This window comes from Palaemon carinicauda, chromosome 5 (assembly GCF_036898095.1).
Source record: "Palaemon carinicauda isolate YSFRI2023 chromosome 5, ASM3689809v2, whole genome shotgun sequence".
NCBI lineage: Eukaryota > Metazoa > Arthropoda > Malacostraca > Decapoda > Palaemonidae > Palaemon > Palaemon carinicauda.
Window position 1 is genome coordinate 168,227,763 of NC_090729.1, and position 24,316 is coordinate 168,252,078.

Genomic DNA, 24,316 nt, shown 5'->3' on the forward strand with positions numbered 1-24,316 from the left:
CCCTCCAGAGTTAGGGAGCCATCTACGAATGGAGCATGCAAAGCAAACCGCCAAGGATTGTTTTTATCGAAGGGCGGCAGCTTCGATGCGTCTGGGGCAGAAGGGGGAGGGAACTGAGTTCCGGCGCGGATCAGAGTAGCCATCATATCCTTAATCTCTGTTATTGCACCAGAGTGATGTTGAACTTGATCCCTGACCAATCCTTTGATCAGTTGGATGGGGAGGAGATCAGCCCAGGGTACCTGAAAGTCACCCGTTGGTTTTTTCTTGGATTTGGTAGACTTAGACTTCTTAGGAGTAGTGGTTTTACGAGGAGCAATATGAATATCAGGAGCTGTCGAGGGTCCGGGGACCGGTGACGTTGATACTGGCAAAGCTGAAGTCTTATAAGTTCGAAGTGGCTTCACCTTGGGTCGTACGGAGGCAGAGGGATCCCGAGGAGAAGCCTTAGAGTTATCAAAACCTAGAAAGGAAGAGGTAGAAGAGGGAGTAGGAGAGAAAAGGGTTTCCACCAACTCGGCACCACTTACCTGCTCGTCCCTGGGTTCTACGTCTATATCCAGACCAGCCATGTCCATCGGTACGAGGGTTTCGTCCTCCACGGAAATGGTAGCCCTGACTTCTTCAATTAAAGGGGCAGCAAGGTCAGGAGAGACTGCAGCAGTAGTCGAGCCTGGGAAGAGACGGGAGGCCATATCCCCATCGAGGAGATAGGGAGCGCCAGACGGGGCATTCCTGCCAAAGCCCGACACCCACGGCCGAAGAGTAGCCCTTGCTGACCGAAGAGAGACATCATCGGCCTGTAAGATTTGCAGTGATTAGTGATGGAGGAGGGGGTTTGCCCTCCTAAATATACTGTGTATATCATATTCATGTCTATATTAGTGTCTGCCAACGAAAAATAAGGAACAAAGGGAAAACCCACTTACATCATCATTCAGCAGAACTGACGACAACTCGTAACAGAACGAGCACAAATCCGGGAACCACACTGGGTATTGGGCCTGTCCCGGTTCCTGGATAAAGGGAATGGAGCAGTGAGCATGAGACCGGCAGAGGTCATGCCCAACGGGGTCGCTGAACGAGGCAGAGCATCCTTCAGCAGTACAACGGGCCTTCTGTAAAAGAAAGGAGACATGAGTCTGGTGATGCTTGAAACTCTGATAAGGGATAAAAACCTATTATTTTAGAGTTCTGGCACTCACTGAATTACCTAAGCACCCATATTGCATTGACCAAACAACTAACTATTAACTTTAAGTTGATACTGCCCCATACCATTGTTGGCACTTTAAAATTCAATTGTCTGTATATTTGTAATGCACCCAATGTCTGTTAATGACATAAGGATAATAAGCTTAAAGTAATCCGCCGACCTCCAAGGGTCGGGGAAGCAGTGACATGCCCTTAAAATAAATACAAACACCAGCCTTAGCTAAAGGCAAGGCAAATATAAGTGTGAAGTGTATGGGCGACCTCCGGTGAAGCCGGAGCTCCGGTGAGGCCGGATCGTAATGAAATGTCCTGAATAAAGGAGCCTTAGCTAATTAGCTAAGGCAACTTTAAGTGTTAAGTGTTTGGGCGACCTCCGGTGACGCCGGAGGATAATGAGATGCCCTGAATAATTCAATTGTGGCTAATAATTCAATTGTGAAAGATAAAAAGCTAAGTCGTAGCTAAAGACTAAAGCTTAGATTATAGTAAAGCGTATTTACGATCTCCGGTGAGGCCGGAGGGAGAAGAAAGGTCCTGAATAATTATTGTGAATAACAACACAGTTGTAATAACAAAGGCTATTGTGGATATGGCCGTGGCCTGAGACCGAAGTAAGGGCCACCGGAGGGTCTTATCTAAACAATATGAAGCCCGTCCCATGTAGTAAACAATATAAATATAACAATAGAACGAAAGTTATTGAGAATCCCTCGTGGCGGAGTATAACTCAAGGCGGAGTGGATAACGTTCATAACTACTCCCGAGCCGTAACGGGGAGAGGACGAAACACGGACCAAAATAACGCTAACAATTGAAAAGTCACGAAAAATAAATAACTCGTAAGTTATCATCCACCCAGAGGGGGAGAGGTGAGGGAGGGAGAACCCGCTGAACGCACAAAACGGAAAACGGGAAATCCGCTCCCCCACCGGAGCTAAGAAAGAAAACGAGAGAAAGGGGTAACTCGTGACTGCGAACAGAAAACGGGGACCCCAATCTCCCGCTCTCTTGGACACAAAAACAGGACTAAAAATCACAAAACACTATTATAAACGTATAAAATAAAAATGTACATCCATATAATACTACGATCGAAGAATAGCATCCGTTAAAACTTAAAATAAATAGCACTGTTCCTTTAACCGAGTCGAGTGACGAACGCCTCGGGCGGTTACTAAACAAAAACAAAGCTAAATCGCTATCTCGATCGTAGGCTGGACTACTTGCAAAAAGTACCATGAGCATAAAATAAAAATAAAAATAATAACGGTTCTAAAGGCATAAGGCCAGGGACTTAACCAAGAACCTAAGTGACAGAGTACTAAACGGGCAGATAAAGATGAATTCCCAAACAAGTGAACAAACAATGGCCGCCATGAACGGCCAGACGGGAATAATAAAACAGACTATACTGGATATAAAACACAAGCCCGGTACAATAAAATACTGTCAAAACAAACTATGGTACTTAACATTGGAATGTGTGAAGATGGAGCTTCGGACATGACAAAATAAATCCACGATAGATTGGCTTTATAAAGCCGTTTCCTTGCAGGTGTGACATTGATCAGAGGATACTTCTGCCATATCAAGTGTGTAATCACAAGCTTAGTCATGCTAGTAGCCTTCCTATTTACCTGTTGTTTTCTTAGAGCTGAAGGTTGGTTTGAAAGTGTTAGACCACCTTTGCATCTCTGCACTTTGCAATGTTGCTCACAGACCCTTGGACTCCTTTACTTTGGGTCCTGAAGTGGCTGTTCAGTAGTTCTTTAGCAATCCAAGCTCATTCATGGGACTTAGTATGCATCCAATCTAGGGTAACATGTTTGGCATAAGTCCTGAGGGGAGGTAGAAGGATGGCCTCTTCTACCTATTTCTAGTTATGCCCCCAAGGGAATTCAGCAGCTGCAAATTACATGCAGGTATATGTTTTATGCTGATGAGTTATGTGATGGAGTACCTTTTTCAGCAGACTGCATGCCTAGAAGCAATTCTTCTATCCTGGCAAGGGGAGAATAGGTCAGTGTCTTGCCAAATATTTCTCTTGATGTGCCTAGTTTGACACTGCTGATAAGGGAGATAGGTTTTTGAGGTCCTAGCACTAGCTTCTTATAAGCCAGGAGGTTGTCAGAGTCACCATAGTTGATCCTGTAAAAGTCTAGGAAAGATGATATGTCCAAGAAAGAAAACTTCCTAATTTTTTTGTAGGGGACTTCCTCTCACCAATGAGTGAATCTCCTTATTTTAAAGGATGAAAGGTTTGTATATGCATAGGGACTTTAAAAAGTTGTTGGGATTTTTTTAACTATACAAACCTATTCTGTAACAGGTAGGTAGTCGGGGCTCCCCCTCGCACCACTTGGAATTTTGGTGGTGCTGGATAATCAAATATGCTGTTGCATAAGGTGGCTGCTTAAAAAGGCCTTAAAACCCTATTTAAACCTCCTATGTCATCAAAATGACATAAACAATTCATAGACACACTAGACATAAAGAAAATAATATCAGTTGTTTAAAACAGTTAAAGAAGAATTTTGCATATTGAACAACCTCCAAATTTCATCCCCCATAACATGATTATGCATCTCATGTACCAAATGAATTCCTTTCCTGAAACCAAATTTAAACAAAGTAACCTCTTTTCTTCCATCTCTTTAACCCAACTTCTAGTTCACCTAGTTAAAAAAGGAAAATAGCAAAAGTTAGTAATGCATACTAATTCTGATAAGTTGTTTTCCTTGCATTTCAACTTTTGTACAATAGTAAACAATTACCGTAGTTGTTATAAATGATGTTAAATAGAATATGACTGATATATTTTACTCTTTCTTGCTATGGAAAAAAGATTAGCAAAGAAATACTGTATACTGTTAGATTTAAGTAACAAGTTGAAGCTGAAGCTGGAAAAACAAACAATGTTCAGGCTATTTTGCATCAGGGAAAGCTGTGTCCGAGATTTGAGAAAATTATTTTATTGATGGTGTATTTGGTTTATGAAAGGTAAACCAAATTGCACAAAAACTACCTAAAGTATTGGAAGAATAAGCACTGCAAAGCTAAGACTATAGAATTATTGTACATCAGCAACTTGGATGAAACATCCTTAAACTTTGATATGCCATTAAACTCAACACAAAATAGAATAAGAAAAAGGTATTTTTGCTATAAACTACATCTTTATGGTGAAAGGTAAATTATGCTTCAAGTAATAACATTTTTTTAATAGGGAAAAATAAATCCTTTGGTAGTTTGCCATAATCAGCTGATTTGGAAACCATAGACAGTAGTCTCAAACATCTTATAAGGCAACAGAAAAGATTTATATTCACTGTTTTTATTTCATAATAAGATATTACAGTATGTGATTGATACATGTATTATTGGACACAGTAAAGTAAAACATCAGTTGGCGTTTATAATATTGTTTGTTTCCCTTCTTTAATGGCTTTAAGCAATTATCTATATTATCTAAAGTTTTTGAACGTCTTCTGGCAAAACGTCTTAATAGGTTTGCTGAAGGTAATCATCTACTCCCTAGTTTGCAATTTGGTTTTCGTAAAGGCCTTGGAGCATGTGATGCCCTTCTTACAATCTCCAATGCTGTACAGAAATCCCTTGATTGTGGTCGGGAAGTTCGTATGATTGGCCTTGATTTTAGTGCTGCCTTTGACCGTGTTAATCATGAGGCCCTTGTTTTCAAACTGAAACAGTTGGGAGTGGGTGGGTCGTTTCTTAGCATTATTACTGATTTTTTAAGTAATAGATCTCAAAGAGTTGTTGTTGATGGGCACCATAGTGATTATAGGAATGTGATATCCGGTGTTCCACAGGGTAGTGTTCTTGGCCCATTACTTTTCATACTATATACACATGACATGTGGTTTGGCCTAGAAAACAAGCTTGTTGCATATGCAGATGATGCTACTCTCTTTGCATCAATTCCATCCCCTGAATGTAGATCTAGGGTTGGTGAATCCCTTAATAGAGATTTAGCTAGAATTAGTGCATGGTGCAAATTATGGGGTATGAAGTTGAATCCTAACAAAACTCAAAGTATGATTGTAAGTAGGTCAAGGACGGTGGTTCCTCAACATCCGGATCTCAGTATTGATAATGTTTCTTTAGATATGTATGACTCTTTCAAAATTTTAGGTGTGATTCTCGACAGTAAATTTACTTTTGAGAAACATATAAGGTCTGTGTCTTCTTCCATTTCACAAAAAATAGGCTTATTGAGAAAGTCTTTCAAGATTTTCGGTGATCAATCTATTCTGAAGAAGTGTTTTAATTCTTTCATTCTGCCTTGTTTTGAGTATTGTTCTCCTGTCTGGTCTTCAGCTGCTGATTCTCATCTTAATTTGTTGGACAGAAACTTACGGTCTATTAAATTTCTTATTCCTGATCTAGATATTAATCTCTGGCACCGTCGTTCAATTAGTTCATTATGTATGTTGCATAAGATTTTTCACAACTCTGACCATCCTTTAAATTCAGATCTCCCTGGACAATTCTATCCTGTTCGTAATACTAGGCAGGCAGTTAATTCTAATAGCCAGGCCTTCTCCATCACGAGGCTCAATACTACGCAGTACTCTAGAAGTTTTATTCCAGCTGTAACCAAGTTGTGGAATGATCTTCCTAATCGGGTGGTTGAATCAGTAGAACTTCAAAAGTTCAAAGTTGGAGCAAATGCTTTTTTGTTGACCAGGCGGACATAGTCTTTTTATAGTTTATTTGACATATTTGTATTTGATGTTTTTGATAGTTTATTATATGACATGTCTGTTTTGACGTTGTTTCTTATTTTAGAATGATTTATTGTTAATTTGTTCTCTTCATTTATTTATTTCCTTATTTCCTTTCCTCACTGGGCTATTTTTCCCTGTTGGAGCCCCTGGGCTTATAGCATCTTGCTTTTCCAACTAGGGTTGTAGCTTGGATAGTAATAATAATAATAATAATAATAATTGTTTTCCATTTACTGCTTGTCTGTGTCTTAAGAGTAAGTTATTGAAAAGATAAAATAAACATTCTTACATACAATAACTTTTTTCCTATTTTATAAATCTATTTCTTATATATTTTTTTTTAAACCTTAGAATTATCTAAACAAAATAACTTTTTTATCATTTTCTGATTTACATTTTTTTTTACTTTCTGATTTTTTTTATTTTCTTGTATATATTTTCAAGTAAATTTACACCACACCTTACACACTATTTATATATTGGAATCTGATGAATGGAAGGGGAGGGGACAGTTACCCTCAACAGCTGATGCAATCCCAGAACCAAAAAGCAGTGGTTCCATTGGTGTTAGATGTCAAATGATCAGCTGTTGTTTAGTTTGCATTCTCAAATTATAGTTTGTTTGAAGGAGCTTGCTTTCTTCAAAAGGGAATTATTCTGTGCGATGTAAATTGATACTAATTCGGAAACATTAACTTTTGTAATCTAAGCACACAATAACAAAATGTAAACAATTATAGTATTGGCTGTGGTCTTCTTCCACTAGTTTCCGCCATTGCTGATAGAGCACATGCCCACAAATTTTAAGCTGGCAATTGCTGAAGATTTCTAGGTATTTGATGAATAAATAAAACTTGGCTAGTGGGTGTTGGTTAAAAGAACTTTAACTATACCTTGTTAACGGTTCTATGGATTTTCCAGTGCCATTAGATACATATCCCTATTTTAAAGGACCCAGGTTTTTATAGCTATGAGGAATGAAATTTACTTTAAAAATTATTTATATTTTAACAAAAGTTGTGATGGGTTTCCCTTATTCCCCATCCATACTACCTTGATAATGCTGTTAAAGTAACTTTAGTTATCTTAAGTAATATAAGATTTACTGGTACTTTTGAATTTGCTTAAACCTGTTATATCTTTTAGTATTGTATATTGCATTATGATTGACAAATTTACCCTTTTAAGATTTTCAAGATTTACATTTTAATGTTTTATTTTTTTTTTATAATTATTACTTAAAGGGGATTTGGACCACCTGCTGAGGATTCTCGCTTCCGAAGGGATTCTGATTCTGACAATGGTGAGTGATATTTTTTAATTTCTTAAGTTTTTAAAAACATTTTATTTAGTTCTCTTTCATGGTAATGGAGAATTCTTTTTTAGAAGAAAACTGTCTTTGTGACAAAAGTCTAATGTTAAAGAACTTGGCAGTCAGTAGAGTCAGCTCTGGTTAAGCATTTAGATGGTGTGCTGCCATGACCAGCTGTAAAGAAAATAAATTGTATATCTAACACCATATCACGTAAAAGATCAATGATGTGTTCCAAGTTATCATAACTCATAACCCCTTTGAGCATTTGTGAATAAAAGTTATGCCCTAAATAAGTTTGAGTTCCTTTTATGTCATAGAGAATCTCAATCAGAATACAAATATTGGACCTTTATTTTGCAAAGTAGGACATACATACATACATACATACATACATACATAATACATACATACATAATACATACATACATACATACATAATACATACATACATACATATATACATACATATACCAAGGCACTTCCCCCAATTTTGGGGGGTAGCCGACATCAACAAATTAAACAAAACAAAAAGGGGACCTCTACTCTCTACGTTCCTCCCAGCCTGACGAGGGACTCAACCGAGTTCAGCTGGTACTGCTAGGGTGCCACAGCCCAACCCCCCACAATTCCACCACAGATGAAGCTTCATAATGCTGAATCCCCTACTGCTGCTACCTCCGCGGTCATCTAAGGCACCGGAGGAAGCAGCAGGGCCTACCGGAACTGCGTCACAATTGCTCACCATTCATTCCTATTTCTAGCACGCTCTCTTGCCTCTCTCACATCTATCCTCCTATCACCCAGAGCTTTCTTCACTCCATCCATCCACCCAAACCTTTGCCTTCCTCTTGTACTTCTCCCATCAACTCTTGCATTCATCACCTTCTTTAGCAGACAACCATTTTCCATTCTCTCAACATGGCCAAACCACCTCAACACATTCATATCCACTCTAGCTACTAACTCATTTCTTACACCCGTTCTCATCCTCACCACTTCGTTCCTAACCCTATCTACTCGAGATACACCAGCCATACTCCTTAGACACTTCATCTCAAACACATTCAATTTCTGTCTCTCCGTCACTTTCATTTCCCACAACTCCGATCCATACATCACAGTTGGTACAATCACTTGCTCATATAGAACTCTCTTTACATTCATGCCCAACCCTCTATTTTTTACTACTCCCTTAACTGCCCTCAACATTTTGCAACCTTCATTCACTCTCTGACGTACATCTGCTTCCACTCCACCATTTGCTGCAACAACAGACCCCAAGTACTTGAACTGATCCACCTCCTCAAGTAACTCTCCATGCAACATGACATTCAACCTTGCACCACCTTCCCTTCTCGTACATCTCATAACCTTACTCTTACCCACATTAACTCTCAACTTCCTTCTCTCACACACCCTTCCAAATTCTGTCACTAGTCGGTCAAGCTTCTCTTCTGTGTCTGCAACCAGTACAGTATCATCCGCAAACAACAACTGATTTACCTCCCTTTCATGGTCATTCTCGTCTACCAGTTTTAATCCTCGTCCAAGCACTCGAGCATTCACCTCTCTCACCACTCCATCAACATACAAGTTAAGCAACCACGGCGACATCGCACATCCCTGTCTCAGCCCCACTCTCACTGGAAACCAATCGCTCACTTCATTTTCTATTCTAACACATGCTTTGCTACCTTTGTAGAAACTTTTCACTGCTTGCAACAACCTTCCACCAACTCCATATAACCTCATCACATTCCACATTGCTTCCTTATCTACTCTATCATACGCTTTCTCCAGATCCATGAACGCAACATACACACCTTTCGCTAAATATTTCTCGCATATCTGCCTAACTGTAAAAATCTGATTCATACAACCCCTACCTCTTCTAAAACCACCCTGTACGTCTAAGATTGCATTCTCTGTTTTATCCTTAATCCTATTAATCATTACTCTAACATACACTTTTCCAACTACACTCAACAAACTAATACCTCTTGAATTACAACACTCATGCACATCTCCCTTACCCTTATATAGTGGTACAATACATGCACAAACCCAATCTACTGGTACCATTGACAACACAAAACACATATTAAACAATCTCACCAACCATTCAAGTACAGTCACACACCCTTCCTTCAACATCTCAGCTCTCACACCATCCATACCAAATGCTTTTCCTACTCTCGTTTCATCTAGTGCTCTCTTCACTTCCTCTATTGTAATCTCTCTCTCATTCTCATCTCCCATCACCGGCACCTCAACACCTGCAACAGCAATTATATCTGCCTCCCTATTATCCTCAACATTCAGTAAACTTTCAAAATATTCCGCCCACTTTTTCCTTGCCTCCTCTCCTTTTAACAACCTTCCATTTCCATCTTTCACTGTGTCTTCAATTCTTGAGCCAGTAGGACATGCTGTTTAATAATACAGTACTTACCTCCAAAATTCGCTCATCATACTCTGCAAAGGATTAGGCTTGAGATTGTATTGGGAGCTTGGGAGTGGAGGTTACTAGTATTAGCTTTAAGCATAAAAAGCAATATTTGACACATTTACTTGTCAGACATATGTTTAGGAAACTGTAAAGTTCACCTATAAGTTGTTATAACACAAGTACAAATTAAGATAAGAAAATGGTTTAATTACAGTACGTACATAAAAGAAAAAATTATTGTGCAGCCACTTTACTTTATTCAACACTTGTAGCTAAATTATATTGTAAGCCTCACAGATAGGGTATCCGAATGTTTGGTGGTAAATAGTAGTGATCATTAAACTGCTGCAATCTTAAGTGCTTTGAGAGTCTTATTAGTAGGAATCTGAATATTCAGTTGTAACTAATAATAAATCCTTGCAAATTTTAGTAAAAGGACCATAGAATTGTGTTATTTATTCTGTGGGTAATATCCTTGGGGATTTTAACTTGTGAATTGTTGTATTGTTTCAATAAAGTGTTATTAGGTGGTAATGTGCTTGCAGCCCAAACTGAAGGAGGATTTTGTTGATAAATACTTTCAGATTGGCTTTATTTCATTTTCATATCTTATGATAAATGCAGTATTTTACCTGTATACGGTATAGTACATGAATAAGATAGAGGAAAATATTTTGCATAGTGTATATTATATTACTCTTATACTCTCTTTCACATTTGTGAAATATTTTTTTAAAATCTATTTATTGAAATTTTAAGAAAATTTTAAAGGTATGAAAGCTACTACAGTAGATAAACAAACTTATAAATCGTTAGTCTATAGATAAAGTTGTGCAGCAGAATATAAAACTGTCTGTTTCAAAGTTTAATGAATAAATTAAAACTTTCGGTCTGCATAATAAAATGGATGTTGCAATAAATTAAATGGCACTTAATGCTTATCAAAAATTAGAAAATGATACAAATTATGTAGTGTATAAAAATAAATACGGTATCGTAAACCTAGATTTGGAAAAATTGTTAAAAAATAAATCTAAGAAAGGAGTTTTGATGAATGAAGAACCTATTTGTTCCCACACAAATACAAACCTTTATCCTTTGATATGGATATGTTTTCGGTGAAGCTGGATAGGGCTATTAAAACTTATAAGATGGTGGTAGGCCTCGCTCTCATTTGTACCAAACTCTGTAGCCAAAAGTCAAAATCTTTCACTGTCAGATCCTAGGTTTATAAATTTTCAGATCTTAAGCCTTAGTGAGGTAACCAATGATATTGATCCCGTGTTATCGTGTCCTGTGAGAGCATTAAGATGCTATATGAAACTTACAAGTTTTGTAGGACCTCACCTGTAAAAAGGGATTTTGACGAAGGAAAAATCTATTTCTGGGCGAGGAACCTGTGTCGCTCCGTGAAATGCTCCTTAAAGCACCATTTCTAAGGCATAAATATTGCTAAATATACCAGAGAAAAAAAGGAATGCATGGAATGCCAGGGATTAACCCAGCTCGCTCACTCAATGAGTGTCGGTATAGTTACTGGGGCATGATAGAACTATGACCATAGGTCCCTCACCAGTTAGACCTCTCCTTCAACAACATCCCCTGGAACAACACCCGACTGCTGCCTCTACTACGACTATCCTCCCCTCACCCCTACACCTCCCCACCCCCTTACCTTTATTCCTCCTAGCACCCCAAGCTTGGACCAGCCAGGGTGAGGGAAAAGGAGAAGGGTGGGTTCACTGGGCGACACAGGTTCCTCGCCCAGAAATAGATTTTTCCTTAGTCAAAATCCCTTTTCTGGGCTCGACCTGTGTCGCTCCGTGAGATCATAACAGAGAAATGGTCCCAAGCTTGGGAACACTCAAAAATAAGGAACTGAAAATAAAAACAGAACATGTAAAAAAAGAGAGTTTAATAACCAAACAGAAACTATCAAAAACAAAAAGTACCGAGGACAGGGAACTTCCCAAAACAAACAGCCAGATATACTGGTGAAACTCTCAAGAAACAAAAATTTAATTTTAACAAACAAAGGCATAAATACATAATACACATCATAAACAGAGGGTAGGGTGTAAACCAATGAATAACAAAGGGACGGTAGGGAGAATAGGCTAGGCAGGTTACGGCCCCCTCTATAAAGGGAGACAAGACAAAAAAGAAAAAAGGAGTAAAAAGATAGGACCTAATTATAATGGTTCTTCTATATCCGGAGGAACTATATTCCCAGCTGCCACTGTTGCAAATTTAAGGGCTTCCAAAGATTTCAAATAGTGGCATTTAAAGACTGTAGCTGATTTCCAACCGGTATATTGTTTCAAGTCTTCAAAGTTCATGTGATGGAAATAATTAACGTAGGTCGCCAGTGCCCGGACATCATGGGCATGGGGAACCGAATGAGGATTGGCTTGTTTAATAGAGTAGAGAATCTGCTGCCTAATCCCCCTCAGGGAAAGTGTTCCTCCATGTTCTCGAACAAACAAAGGGACTGAAGACGTATCAGAAGTTCTACTTAAGTAAGCTTTCAAATTGAAGACAGGGCACAGGGAGAGATCCTGAGATAGTGGAACAATCTTCCATGGAGTCCATCGAGACTGAGGATCCTCATTCTTTGCTAAGAAATGCCTATCAGGTGATAGCGTTACCTCACCAGATGAAAGAACGTTAATGTGACCCGGTTCTCTAGATAAGGCCGAGAGTTCAGATATTCTGGCTCCAGAAGCTAAGCTTATCAAAAATAACGTTTTCCTAAGAAGCGTTATGTAGGAGCATGAGTCATTATCAGTGTCAGAAGCCAATTTAAGGACATCATTGAGAACCAAGAGACCGCGTGTGGACGGGTTGCCGGTTTTAGTCTAGCACAAACCTTGGGAATAGATGAGAAATATGAATCCGTAAGATCAATATTGAACCAGAATTGAAAAATTTTCTTCAAGGCGCACTTAATCGTGGTAATAGTACTAGCAGCTAGCCCCCCTTCAAACAAAGTTCTGGAAAAGGTAACAGCCAGATTGGCAGTCATTGTCTGAACATCCGAGTCCTTCAGAAACCTCGCTAACTTCTTCACAGCAGAATCATATTGGCGAAGGGTGGAATCCCTCTTACCCGATTCTAGGAACAGTGTGTTAAGGGCATCTATATCAGAATCCTTCTGAGCCGCAAATTTCATGAAGTCCATAAAGTTAGGGTACTCAGAATTCTTGAGGAAGCTGACACATTGTGAGTTTGTACTGTTTGAGACAACATTGGGTTGGGAATCCGCCGAGGATGGAGACCGAGTTCCGCCAAGAGGGGAAACCAATTGCTTTTCGGCCAGTTGGGAGCCATGAGAGCAATCTGTCCATGGAAGGACCGGAGCCTGTCCAGCACTTTCATCAGCATGTTGACCGGAGGAAACAGGTAGATCCTCTGCCAGGTGTTCCAGTCGAGGGACATGATGTCTGTGGTATAGGCCAGAGGGTCCAGGTTGGGGGCCACGTAACATTGGAGTTTGTGGTTTGAGTCCATGGCGAAGAGGTCCACCTGAAGATTCGGAACCTGTTGGCAGATCCAATGGAATGATGCTTGATCCAGAGACCATTCCAACTCCAGGGGAGCCGTCTGGGATAAAGCATCGGATACTACGTTCCTGACACCCTCCAGGTGAACTGCTGTCAAATGCCAATGGTTCCTTGTTGCCAAGAGAAAGATGGCAATCATCACCTGATTGATGTGACCTGACTTGGAACCTCCCCCTGTTGATGCAATGAACTACCACCGCGCTGTCCAGAACCAACCTGATATGCTGATTCTGCGACGGGGAGAGCTTCTTCGGAGTCAAGAATACCGCCATGGCCTCTAAAATATTGATGTGCATCTGACGAAAAGTCACCGACCACAAACCCTGGACCTTCTTGAATGGAGGATAACTCCCCCAACTGCTTAGGGAGGCGTCCGTATGGACTATTAACTTCGGCGGAGGAAAATGAGGTACCGACTTCGCCAAGTTCCTAACCTTCATCCATGGGAGAAGTCTTTTCCTGCAGATAGATGGAATCCTTGACACCTTGTCTTGAAATTTGTCGTTTCCCCTGGACCGCCAAACTCGATTGATGTCCTTCAATTTGGCTTTCAGTAGAACGTCCGTGATGGAAGCAAACTGGAGGGAACCCAAGACCCTCTCTTGGCCCCGCCGAGATGTAAATTTGGCCTTGAGAAATTTTCTCGTGCTCCTTGCGATCTCTTTCCTCTTACTCGGGGGAATCGACAGTTTGCGGGTGTTCAACTTCCATTGGAGACCTAACCACTGGAAGCACGACGCTGGAATCAGGCGGGACTTTGAAAATGACTCGGAACCCTAAATGTTCCAGAAACTTAATGACCTTGACTGTCGCCTCGCGACACTCCTTGTTGCCGCTGGCCCAAATAAGCCAATCGTCTGGATAGGCCACCAACTGTATGCCTTGAGTTGTTAACTCCTGGACTACTGCTTCCGCTAACTTTGTGAATACCCTGGGAGCGATATTTAGACCGAACGGCATCACCTTGAAGGCGAATGCCCGTTTGCCCAGTTTGAATCCCAGGAAAGGATGAAAATGACGCACTATCGGAACATGATAGTAAGCGTCTGTAAGATCGATAGAGGTGGTGAAGGCCCCACGAGAAAGTAAGGTCCGCACCTGCGAGACGGTCAGCATATGGAATTCTTTGGCACGCTGAACAAGCGACTTTGAAATTTTAAACGTCTGACCTCCTGTACCGCATTTTTGAGAATCAGATCTGGGGCGAAGTCCTTGAGATCTACTGTTGGACTCTGATAAAAGGCGACTGGTGGAGGGGTTCCTTGAATCCAACTCCACCATAGACCGTTGGACACGATGCTGTGCACCCATTTGTTGAACGTCCACCTCTGACGAACAGATATAGCCTCCCCCCTACCTGTGGATCCTCGTTGGGTTGCCGATGGCCTGCCACCACGGCTCCCTCGGGATCCTCTGCCCCTCCCGGAAACTCGACCACCTCCCCTGTAGCGAAAAGGTCCTCTAGACCTACTCCCTCTCGGTTACCTACTATATCCTTGAACCAGGCCTTGCGATTAAAGGCAGGATTAAAAGCAGGCGAAGTCGAGAAGGAAGACGAAGGCTGAGTTGGCTGGCTTACCAGCACAAACTGCTGTTGGGGCTGAGACTTAGAGGGGGATGAATGTTGCATCTGAGACACTGGCACTGCCTGAACCACAGGTTGGGGTTGGGAACCCTGGAAAGGAAGAAACCGTCTCACCTTCTTCCTACCCTGTAACTGCGTGCCGGATTCAAACTTTCCTTTAGGAACAAGACCCCACCTAACACTGAGGACAGCATTGACCACATCCTCAGGGAAAAGTTCTGCCCCCCAGACCGAGGCTTTTATCAACCTGTTAGGTTCATGACTGATGGAAGCCTCCGCTAAGACGTGCTTACAGCACGCACGACGAGCAACAGCAAAGTTGTAAACATCACACTGAAGCATGTGAAGCAGAGACTTTGTAAGGATCTTGAAAAGAGATTCATCAGCGTAAACTAATGATGACATCTCCGCCATAGTAGCCGAATTAATAGATCTACTAAATCGAAGACGACCCTCATATTCCGTCCGAATCAACGTACAGTGAACCCTCGTTTATCGCGGTAGATAGGTTCCAGACGCGGCCGCGATAGGTGAAAATCCGCGAAGTAGTGACACCATATTTACCTATTTATTCAACATGTATATTCAGACTTTTAAAACCTTCCCTTGTACGTAGTACTGTTAACAAACTACCCTTTAATGTACAGAACACTTAATGCATGTACTACAGTACCCTAAACTAAAACAGGCACAAATATTAAAGGTGATTTTATATCATGCGTTTCCTAAACACGCTAAAAAGTACGATAAAAAATGGCAACCAATGTTTTGTTTACATTTATCTCTGATCATAATGAAGAAACAAACTGGAGGTAGAGCTTTGCTTATTACCCAGACATATTTCCCATACTTTTCCCTTAAAACTACATCACATCTTCCTACTTTAGATATATATATATATATATATATATATATATATATATATATATATATATATATATATATATATATATATATGTGTGTGTGTGTGTATATATATATTTATATATATATATATTCATATGTATACACATATACATACCTACATATATACATACATACATATATACATAAATACATGCATACATATATATATATATATATATATATATATATATATATATATATATATATATATATATATATATATATATATATTACTGTATATATATGGGTTATGGAAAAAATCCGCGAAGTGGTGAATCCGCGATGGTCGAACCGCGAAGTGGCGAGGGTTCACTGTATCCGGCAACAGGGGAAGACGTCCACTGAACTGTGTCGTCGCACAGTCCGGAGCCAACTTAACCGCCGGGAAGGTCGGCGGTGCATCAATCCAGCAATCTTGGTCCCCTGGGAAGAGCAAACTCAGATCGGTTTCCTGAAGTTGAGGCATAGGTTTATCCTCCATGGCCGCTGACAAAGTAAGATCCACCACTTTGGTGGTGCATGGAGTGGGAGTTTGCTCCTCGACTACAAACATAGTGTACGTTCCCTTGTGAGGAGTTAACTTCGTGTTCAGCATTCCCATTCATTCAGGGTCCAGACCCAGGTGGACTGAGCTTGTTCTTTAGGAAAAATAACAGTCTTCTTCGGCACTTTATCCACCCTGACAAGCGCGTCCTCCGTCAAGCACGCGTAACCTGAGAATGGGATTTGCAAACCCGGTGGATAAAACTCCAAATTCCTCAACCGGACGAGTACCGCAACCTTCAATCGTCAATATGCCCTCCGAGAATGGGGCATGTGGAGCTAACCTCCATGGATTGTTCTTCACAAATTCTGGTAGCTTAGAAGCATCCGGGACCACAAACTGCTGTTGCTGAGGGAGGCCGGACCTCAAAAGAGACCCCATCATGGACTCCTGATTCTGAAGCCGTTGGCCGAAAGAGTCCAACGACTGTAGCCGATCAGCAATAGGGCCAATATGGGATTGTACAATACTTCCCACTTGCGCCATAAGCCGACTCAAAAAAGCCGCCGGATCAAAAGCCAAATCCGGGGACTTAGCCTTTGAACTCCTTACTCTCGAGCTCTGAGCTGTCGGGGAAATCTTACCCGAGATCGACCGTCGCCGAGAAGCCGAGGGTGGCTTGACGGGGAGAGACTTAACAATTTTGGAAGGCTTGCTAACCTTAGGTAAAGTCTTCTTGACATGCTTAATTTTAGGAACGGCTGAGCATGACTTATTCACGACCTTACCAGTAAAACCCTGAAAAGAAGAAGCAGAGGAAGAGAGAGAATGCGCTGGACTAAGGAAAGGGACCTTAGACCGCCTGCTACCTGCCTCACCTACCACCCTACCTGTACCAGTCGAATCGACGACCATAGGTTCTACATTCAAATTAATCACAGCCACGTCATCAAGAACATCATCGCCTAAGGCCACTAAATCATCAGGGAAGGCTTGAGTCTCATCGCGAATCCTGGCGATGATTGGTGCCACCACATCAGAAGCCACTGCCGCTGACATCTTAGCATTAGGTTAAAGGAGGAAACATATCTCCTCCGCCAAAATATAAGGCTGTCTGGCCTTGACATTGCGACCAAAACCACCAACCCAGGTTTAGAGGATTGCAAGGGAAGCGCTCCTGACGGCGGGAGAGGCCTGAAAGAGACAGACCCGTTAGAAAACATGAAAGGGAGGTACAGGGAAATATCGCATTATCACTCTAAAATCAGTATGTATCAAAATATTGTTCCCACATAAATGTAACCAATATCATCAAAAGTCTGAGACAGACAGAAAATATAAAATGGGAAAAAGAAAAAGGTACACACCGAATCACTAGTCACGTCAGAGACCAGAGCATAACAAATCTTGCACCCATCCGGATGTCAGACCAACAGGTCGTCCACCGGGACCGCACACCCAGCATGGGAGCGATAAACCTCATGGCCACAAGGTTGCTGCAATACAGCAGTACATGCCGTCTCCTGACAACGTACCACCTGCAAGGTAAATGGTACATGAGTATAAAAAATTAACCATTGCCAGGAACCCCGGCGATAAAACTTAAAGAATAAAGTCCGCCGAATTAACAGCAGAAAACATGCTTGCGAGAGAGCTAAAAGAGTAATCAAGCAATAGCATTCAATAAACGACGGACCCATCTGTCATGCCAGAAATAATAAACATAAAGGTCCGGAGCCTAAGAACGATGAGTGGATACCGATAACCAGTCCGCCATATTTAAATTATAATGAGTTTCTCAGCACACGGGATACCCACGGGAGTGGGGAGCGTAAGCAAGAAGGGACAAGCAGACGAGGAACCATCATCCAAAACCGTAGGCACCGGAATACATAAGTAAATAAACATGACTAATGACAGATGGGAGAAAAAATAAATAACAATGTAGCGCCGGAATACGTGTAAATCCGGCGCAAAAATTAACGCTATGTAAGAAATAAATCTCCGGAAAATGTGCATAAGACCGGCGTAAAAAATTAAATGCTATGTAAATAACTCTAACACACACCATAAACTCCGCCGCAGTTCCCCTCTCTCGCGAACTAATCAATTACAAAATTACGTAAACAATTATAGTATAAAGAAAAGCATCAGAACAGAGTAGGATATCTGAATCCGATCAAAGAAACATGACCACCAGTAGTAGAAACGATTCTCAATATCCCAGCTCTCCGGATCGGGAGGATAAACAGATGGATCACACGAGAGGGGGGGAGGGGGGCCTCATGAGGCGAGGTGCACACCCAGCCTCGTGCGCCTGGTGGCCAACCAAGACGAAACGAGGAGAGAGCGCTACCCGCAACGACGCACAGAGCGTGAGAGCTAACCCCCCCCCCCTCGAGTGACTTCCCGTTTTCTAAAAACATGTGACCTAAGCCTACCCCCTATGTAGGGAGCGGCGAAAGGCGTAGTGGGAGAGGACACCATGAGAGGGGGAGGCAGGCTCAAAATCAGGTGACCTCTGTGATCGGAGGGGATGGTACCACCCTCCGAAACACAAAGGAAAGACCCGATGAGGCGGCAAGCATGTAGCTTCCCGCGAAGCACGCAACAAACAATACATAATGGCAGACATAAAAATATATAAATTCACTAAAATAAAAGACAATGAAATGCAATTAAATAGGCTAAATCGACAAACTGAGTAAATTAGCGGGAAAGGAGCACGGCGTAAAAGAAAATAAAAACAAAATCTTCCAAAACCGGGTAGCTGCCGACTTGGAATGGAAAATCACACTTAAGCACAAAATAAGTTTCCAAAATCGGGTAAAGTACCGACCAGGAAAGGCAGAGCGCAAACCGTGTTCCGACTCCCCGTAAAACACTCAAGAATATATAAAATCTCGTATGAAAGGCTACCGACCGAAGCCGCATACAAGCAGGTCAACAAACATTGTCCAAAAAGCCTAAATAAAAAATGAAATCATGCCCAATAATAAAATAGATGTCCAGATCACAAAAAGGGACTACAATTAGTATGAGGAACTAATTTAAAGTCCGACAATACAAGGAGATCACGGGGAAGCGACACCAAAAAGGCCGCGAACACACCTGTAAGGGAAAGTGAACAAACGGTTGAGAAAAAACCAACAAGGTAATTGAATAAACAAGTGTCGCTACCTCGAAATCCTAAACAGACAACTATAATACTCAACTTGGGAGCAGGGATCTCCAAAACATTGGACATCTTCAAAAACACAAAACAACATAGAGCGATGAAAAACACGTCTGAACCTTTGCTGGTGCTAAAGAGGAATGAAGGTAAGGGGGTTGGGAGATGTAGGGGTGAGGGGAGGATAGTCGTAGTAAGAGGCAGCAGTCGGGTGTTGTTCCAGGGGATGATGTTGAAGGAGAGGTCTAGCTGGTGAGGGACCTATGGTCGTGGTTCTATCACGCCCCAGTAACTATACCGACACTCATTGAGTGAGCGAGCTGGGTTAATTCCTGGCATTCCATGCATTCCTTTTTTCTCTGGTATATTTAGCAGTGCTTTAAGGAGCATTTCACGGAGCGACACAGGTCAAGCCCAGAAATGCACAGGTAGAACTAAGAAGAGGATCTCCAGAAACATGATCTCATTCTGGCTCAGAGAGGTGATCTCAAAATCTCTTTCTCCTTCCTCAGCTTCCTCCATAAGAGGAACGTAGATGAAAGCTCATGACAGAGGCGTGGATATCTCTATAGCTTTTTAGAATAATCTCTGTAGTGCAGATATTCCATGCAGTCATTTGAAGACAGGAGACTATTTTCACTGCCTACTACGTGCGGGATGTGACCCACAGGTACATGAATACTTTCTCCTAAGGATCTGTCGTATCTACACAGCAGGTGGTTTAAGTCCCTTGGCTCCTCTGACAGAACCATTAACTTCTGATCGAGAGCAGAGGTTATGAATTGTCTGGGATGAAAGAAAAAGAGTGAGGGGCCTTTCAATCTTCCCCTCTCTTGAGGCTACAGCATTCTAAACCTCGCCAGATGGACTTGATCTCATTAACAGGTAAGATCACTCGGCTAGTAATTGTTCCGTATTCACATACAAGGGGGAGTGTGATATATTCTAGCAAACCCAAGAAATCATAAACGGTTTTCAAAGAACTTCAGCTCCATTTAATGATTTTGCTAGGTGTCCAACACAGAGTTATTCATGTCCAAAAAACCCTTAAAGCCATGGCCATGGACCCACTGGTATAATCAAACTAGTGGTACATGAGGTGGCCAGAACCTTAACCCCTGTAGCATCGTGATATGCTTGGGTTTCGAGTTTCCTGGATAAGTGTTCCAGCCAATTAGAACAGGGGCTTCCTGTCACCCAAGGATGAGTCTCCTGTGTAAAGGACGATGGTTTGTATTTTATGTACTGTAGGATCAAATGATATTTTAAAAATAATTTGTATTTTTCCTAACTATAAACACCCGAGTCCTCTACTCATATTTTCCTGCAATACCAACCCCCTGAAAAAAGTCTCAGCTGCTATCTGATTAAGTTGTCAGTGAGCCAGGGGGTGGGTGCTGTTGCCTCCCTGCTACTGACAGGTAGCTTCCCTGTCGGTCATTAACACCTTGTTATAAGTTTTAATTGCTGTATTCTCAGCTTGTCTGTTTTTGTTCCATGCAAAGGACTCTGGTATGTATGGTTGTGAAAAATACAAATTACTTAAAAAAGTTTTCATATTGTACCCTACCAACAAAGCGCTTGGAAGATTCATTCATATTTTAATCTGTATTTGTGGGAGTGTCACACGTATCATGTCATCATAAATACCAAATAGTTCTAGATATATTGTTTAAACTTCTACTTCATGCAATGGTAGAAAGTTCAGAATACAGAAAGTCAGACAAAATGGTAGCATAAAGCCTAGTTAATTAGTTTTATGTTAACTTCAGATCATCTTTGCCCTAAGTAATGAAGAAGAATCTGAAAACTTCTTTTAGATAATATGCACATTTGTACTTGAATCTTGAAAAGTTGTAATGTATTTAATGTAAAACTTTCAATTTTCAGACATGCCAATAATCCCTGATTTAGAAGAAGTTGTCGAAGAGGATTTTACACAACAAGTTGCCCAAGCCCCAAGGTAAAATCCGATATTTTTTAGTTTCTTATTTGTGATGTGCAGATTTATAATAGGGATTATGGTCTGTAGTGAAGTTTATATTATTTACTGTGTAATTACTGTTCGAGAGGTGAAAAGGGAATGTAGTCTTGCTTGAAATATTCAGATATTTTTTGTCTTGGTTTTTCCATTTGTGTGCACAAAATACAGCAGTTATTTTAAGAACTGAATAAACCATCTTTCCCAAAATGAAAGATGATTCAAAATAAGGGCTGCCAAAGCTTCTGCATTTTTTGGTAGAAGGGTAATTCTAAAGGTTCTTATCATTACTTCAAAAGAAAAGTTGTAACCAAACCTTCCTGAAGTGACTTATCACTATGCAAGAACTGAGTTGCTTGCTTTTACTTTAATGTAGATGAACCCTTTTTTGAGAGTAAACAAAATGAAAGGAAAATCTTACAATTGTATCTTCTTAAGAATTTTATAAGATCAAAGGAAATTCATGAAGACATAATTAACACACTTAATGAGGATTCCCTCTCGTATTGCATCTTTTAGAAGTTAGCTGCTGAATTTTAGCTGAATAGGGACAACACAGAAGAACGAGATACTGTTCATTACATTATTGTTAAAGATGTGTTTGTTCCAACATATAATACAAACTATCAATCTTTAATAGGAGTATGACTTCTGCAAAGCTGGAACGGCTGTTAAACTTTTTTGACAAGGTAAAAGTCTCCTTGTGCTCTCCCCCTTCATGTTTTGTCGTTAAGGGAACATTCCAATTGTGTTTGCAGCGATCAGGAAAGTTATGATTGGTTACCTTGTTTGGGGATCTTGCTATTGGTTACTCGGATTGGGAACCTTACGATCGTTTGCTGCAATCGGAAATCTGTGATCAGGAACCTCATGATCATGCATAGTCGGGCCTCCATCTTTGCAATTCATAGAACTGTATAGTATTCAAATAAAGTTTAGCGTATTCGCGGTTTGCACCCGCTCTTCACTCTGTTTCCCTCTCTGCGCAAGACAGTAATGATAAACAAACAAATGTACATGACAACCCTTATAGCTAACACATGTAAACTATTTAGTGATAAACTCTTTGCATTGAAATTTTGATTATAGAAATTATTGAAAGAGGTTCATATATACAGTATGTTTAAGTAGCCTCCTGGCTAGTACAGTGGTAACGTGTTTGCCTAGCATTTCGCATGGCAAGAGATCGATCCCCGCCCAGGACCGTGAGTTTAAGCTGTTTACTGGGGAGGCTACTGCTGTGGTAGGGCACCACAGTGGGGGGTTGGGCTTGCCCGGCTGACGTTCTGGTGAGCATCTATTTACTGTATAAGAAAATCTCTCTCTTTCTCTCATGAAGAAAGGTATAGATTTTGAAATTGGATTGTCATTATTTGATTATTGTCTGCTTGAATAGTTTTCTTGTAGAAGAATTGTTATTTCAATGAAGAAAAAGGAAATTAGAATTTTTGAATAATTTAGGATAATTATAACTTTCGTATTTGTTAATGAAAAATTTGCACATTTTCTAAAAGAAATCTTTTTATAGAATTAGTACCATCACATAATAGCATAGAATGTGTTCAATTATACTAATCTCAAATTTTGAATTTTTAGAATGTATTACCATGGTCAATCAGGAAATGAAATTTCCCTTTACCGTTAGCCATTTGAGTTAGCTCGTAAATCTATCAAAGCTGTCAACCTTTTTTTATTCTGACCACTGGTTCATACCAGCGTTCTCTTCACTAATGGAAAAGGAGTGAAAAGTGTTTAGCGAAGCACATTTCACCTTCTTAGCTTATGCTTTTTAATGAGATTTCATTTTAAAAAAGTACAAATTTTTCCATTGAGAAAGAAGAGAGAGGAACAAACATTGATGGAAGCTTGGAGGGAAGTGAAGCTAAGATTAGAATATGCCAGGCATTTCTCAAAAGAGCTCACAGATACAAGAAAGAATATTATTCCACCTTGGTTTTATGCTGTAAATTCGTCTATACAAAATCTGAATCAAATATTAGAATTACAGTAACACACATGGAATATTGTGGGAAATACTGAAAAAAAAAAGGAAATAAGGAATAAGGATATTACCCAATAAGAAAAGGTATAATGAACAATAAAAATGTGTGAATAGAATAAAGGCAAACAGAAAAGAAGGCAGAATGGAAGGTAAAATATACGATATTTTTCCAAATGTGGACTACAAAATCTTTTTTTCATTCTAGTTATTTAAATGCTTGTAATTTATTATGCAGGAACAAATCAAATATTATTAAAGGGAAATAAGCTGAAAATTAGATAAAAATTATGGAAGATAGGAAAATGAATTGATGGGATAATAGATTGAAATTTAATGTAAATAGAGGGTGTTAATTAACTTTACGTGCATGTGTTATGTAAAGATTCTTAATGTATAAGTAGCGTACACTTCACGTTCAATAAAAGTAATCCTTAAAGCGCAGTGCCTTAAGGATTGCATCATGTGACATGATGCTTAACTGCATAGAACGACTAAGGATTGCAGCAAACGCTGATATTTAACTGGGCAGGACTTTAAACTATTAGTGGTGTTGTACAGTCATTTTTTCTTTTCACTAATTTTATTTCACTTGTGGAAGGATGAATACTATAAGATAAGGCTTAAGCACTGCATTCAACTTCGTCAGCTGACCACTGTAATTACATTCTAAAAAATTCCAATATTTAAAAGTTAATTGTGCTTTATTAAAGCATTTTTGTACTTTTCTTTGCAATTTCAGGTAGATTTCAATGCTCAACAACTAGTGAGACTTTTTTTTTAAATTTTGAATGTGATCAGCTGATCTCAAGTTGCCGGTTGAAAATGTGCACATACGAATAACAGAGCGCATCGTTTATATAATTTCTTTTCTTATTCAAAGCATTTTTGTAATGACT

General features: G+C 40.3%; 1 protein-coding gene across 1 annotated transcript in view; it reads left to right on the forward strand.

Moving 5' to 3' along the window:
- IFT43 (intraflagellar transport 43) overlaps positions 1-24,316 on the forward strand; it is an 89,428-nt gene that overhangs the window by 45,943 nt on the left and 19,169 nt on the right. Inside the window, exons 4-5 of the mRNA XM_068374304.1 lie at positions 7,208-7,266; positions 21,328-21,400. Coding sequence (XP_068230405.1) covers positions 7,208-7,266; positions 21,328-21,400 — 132 coding nt within the window. The remainder of the gene's footprint in view (positions 1-7,207; positions 7,267-21,327; positions 21,401-24,316) is intronic.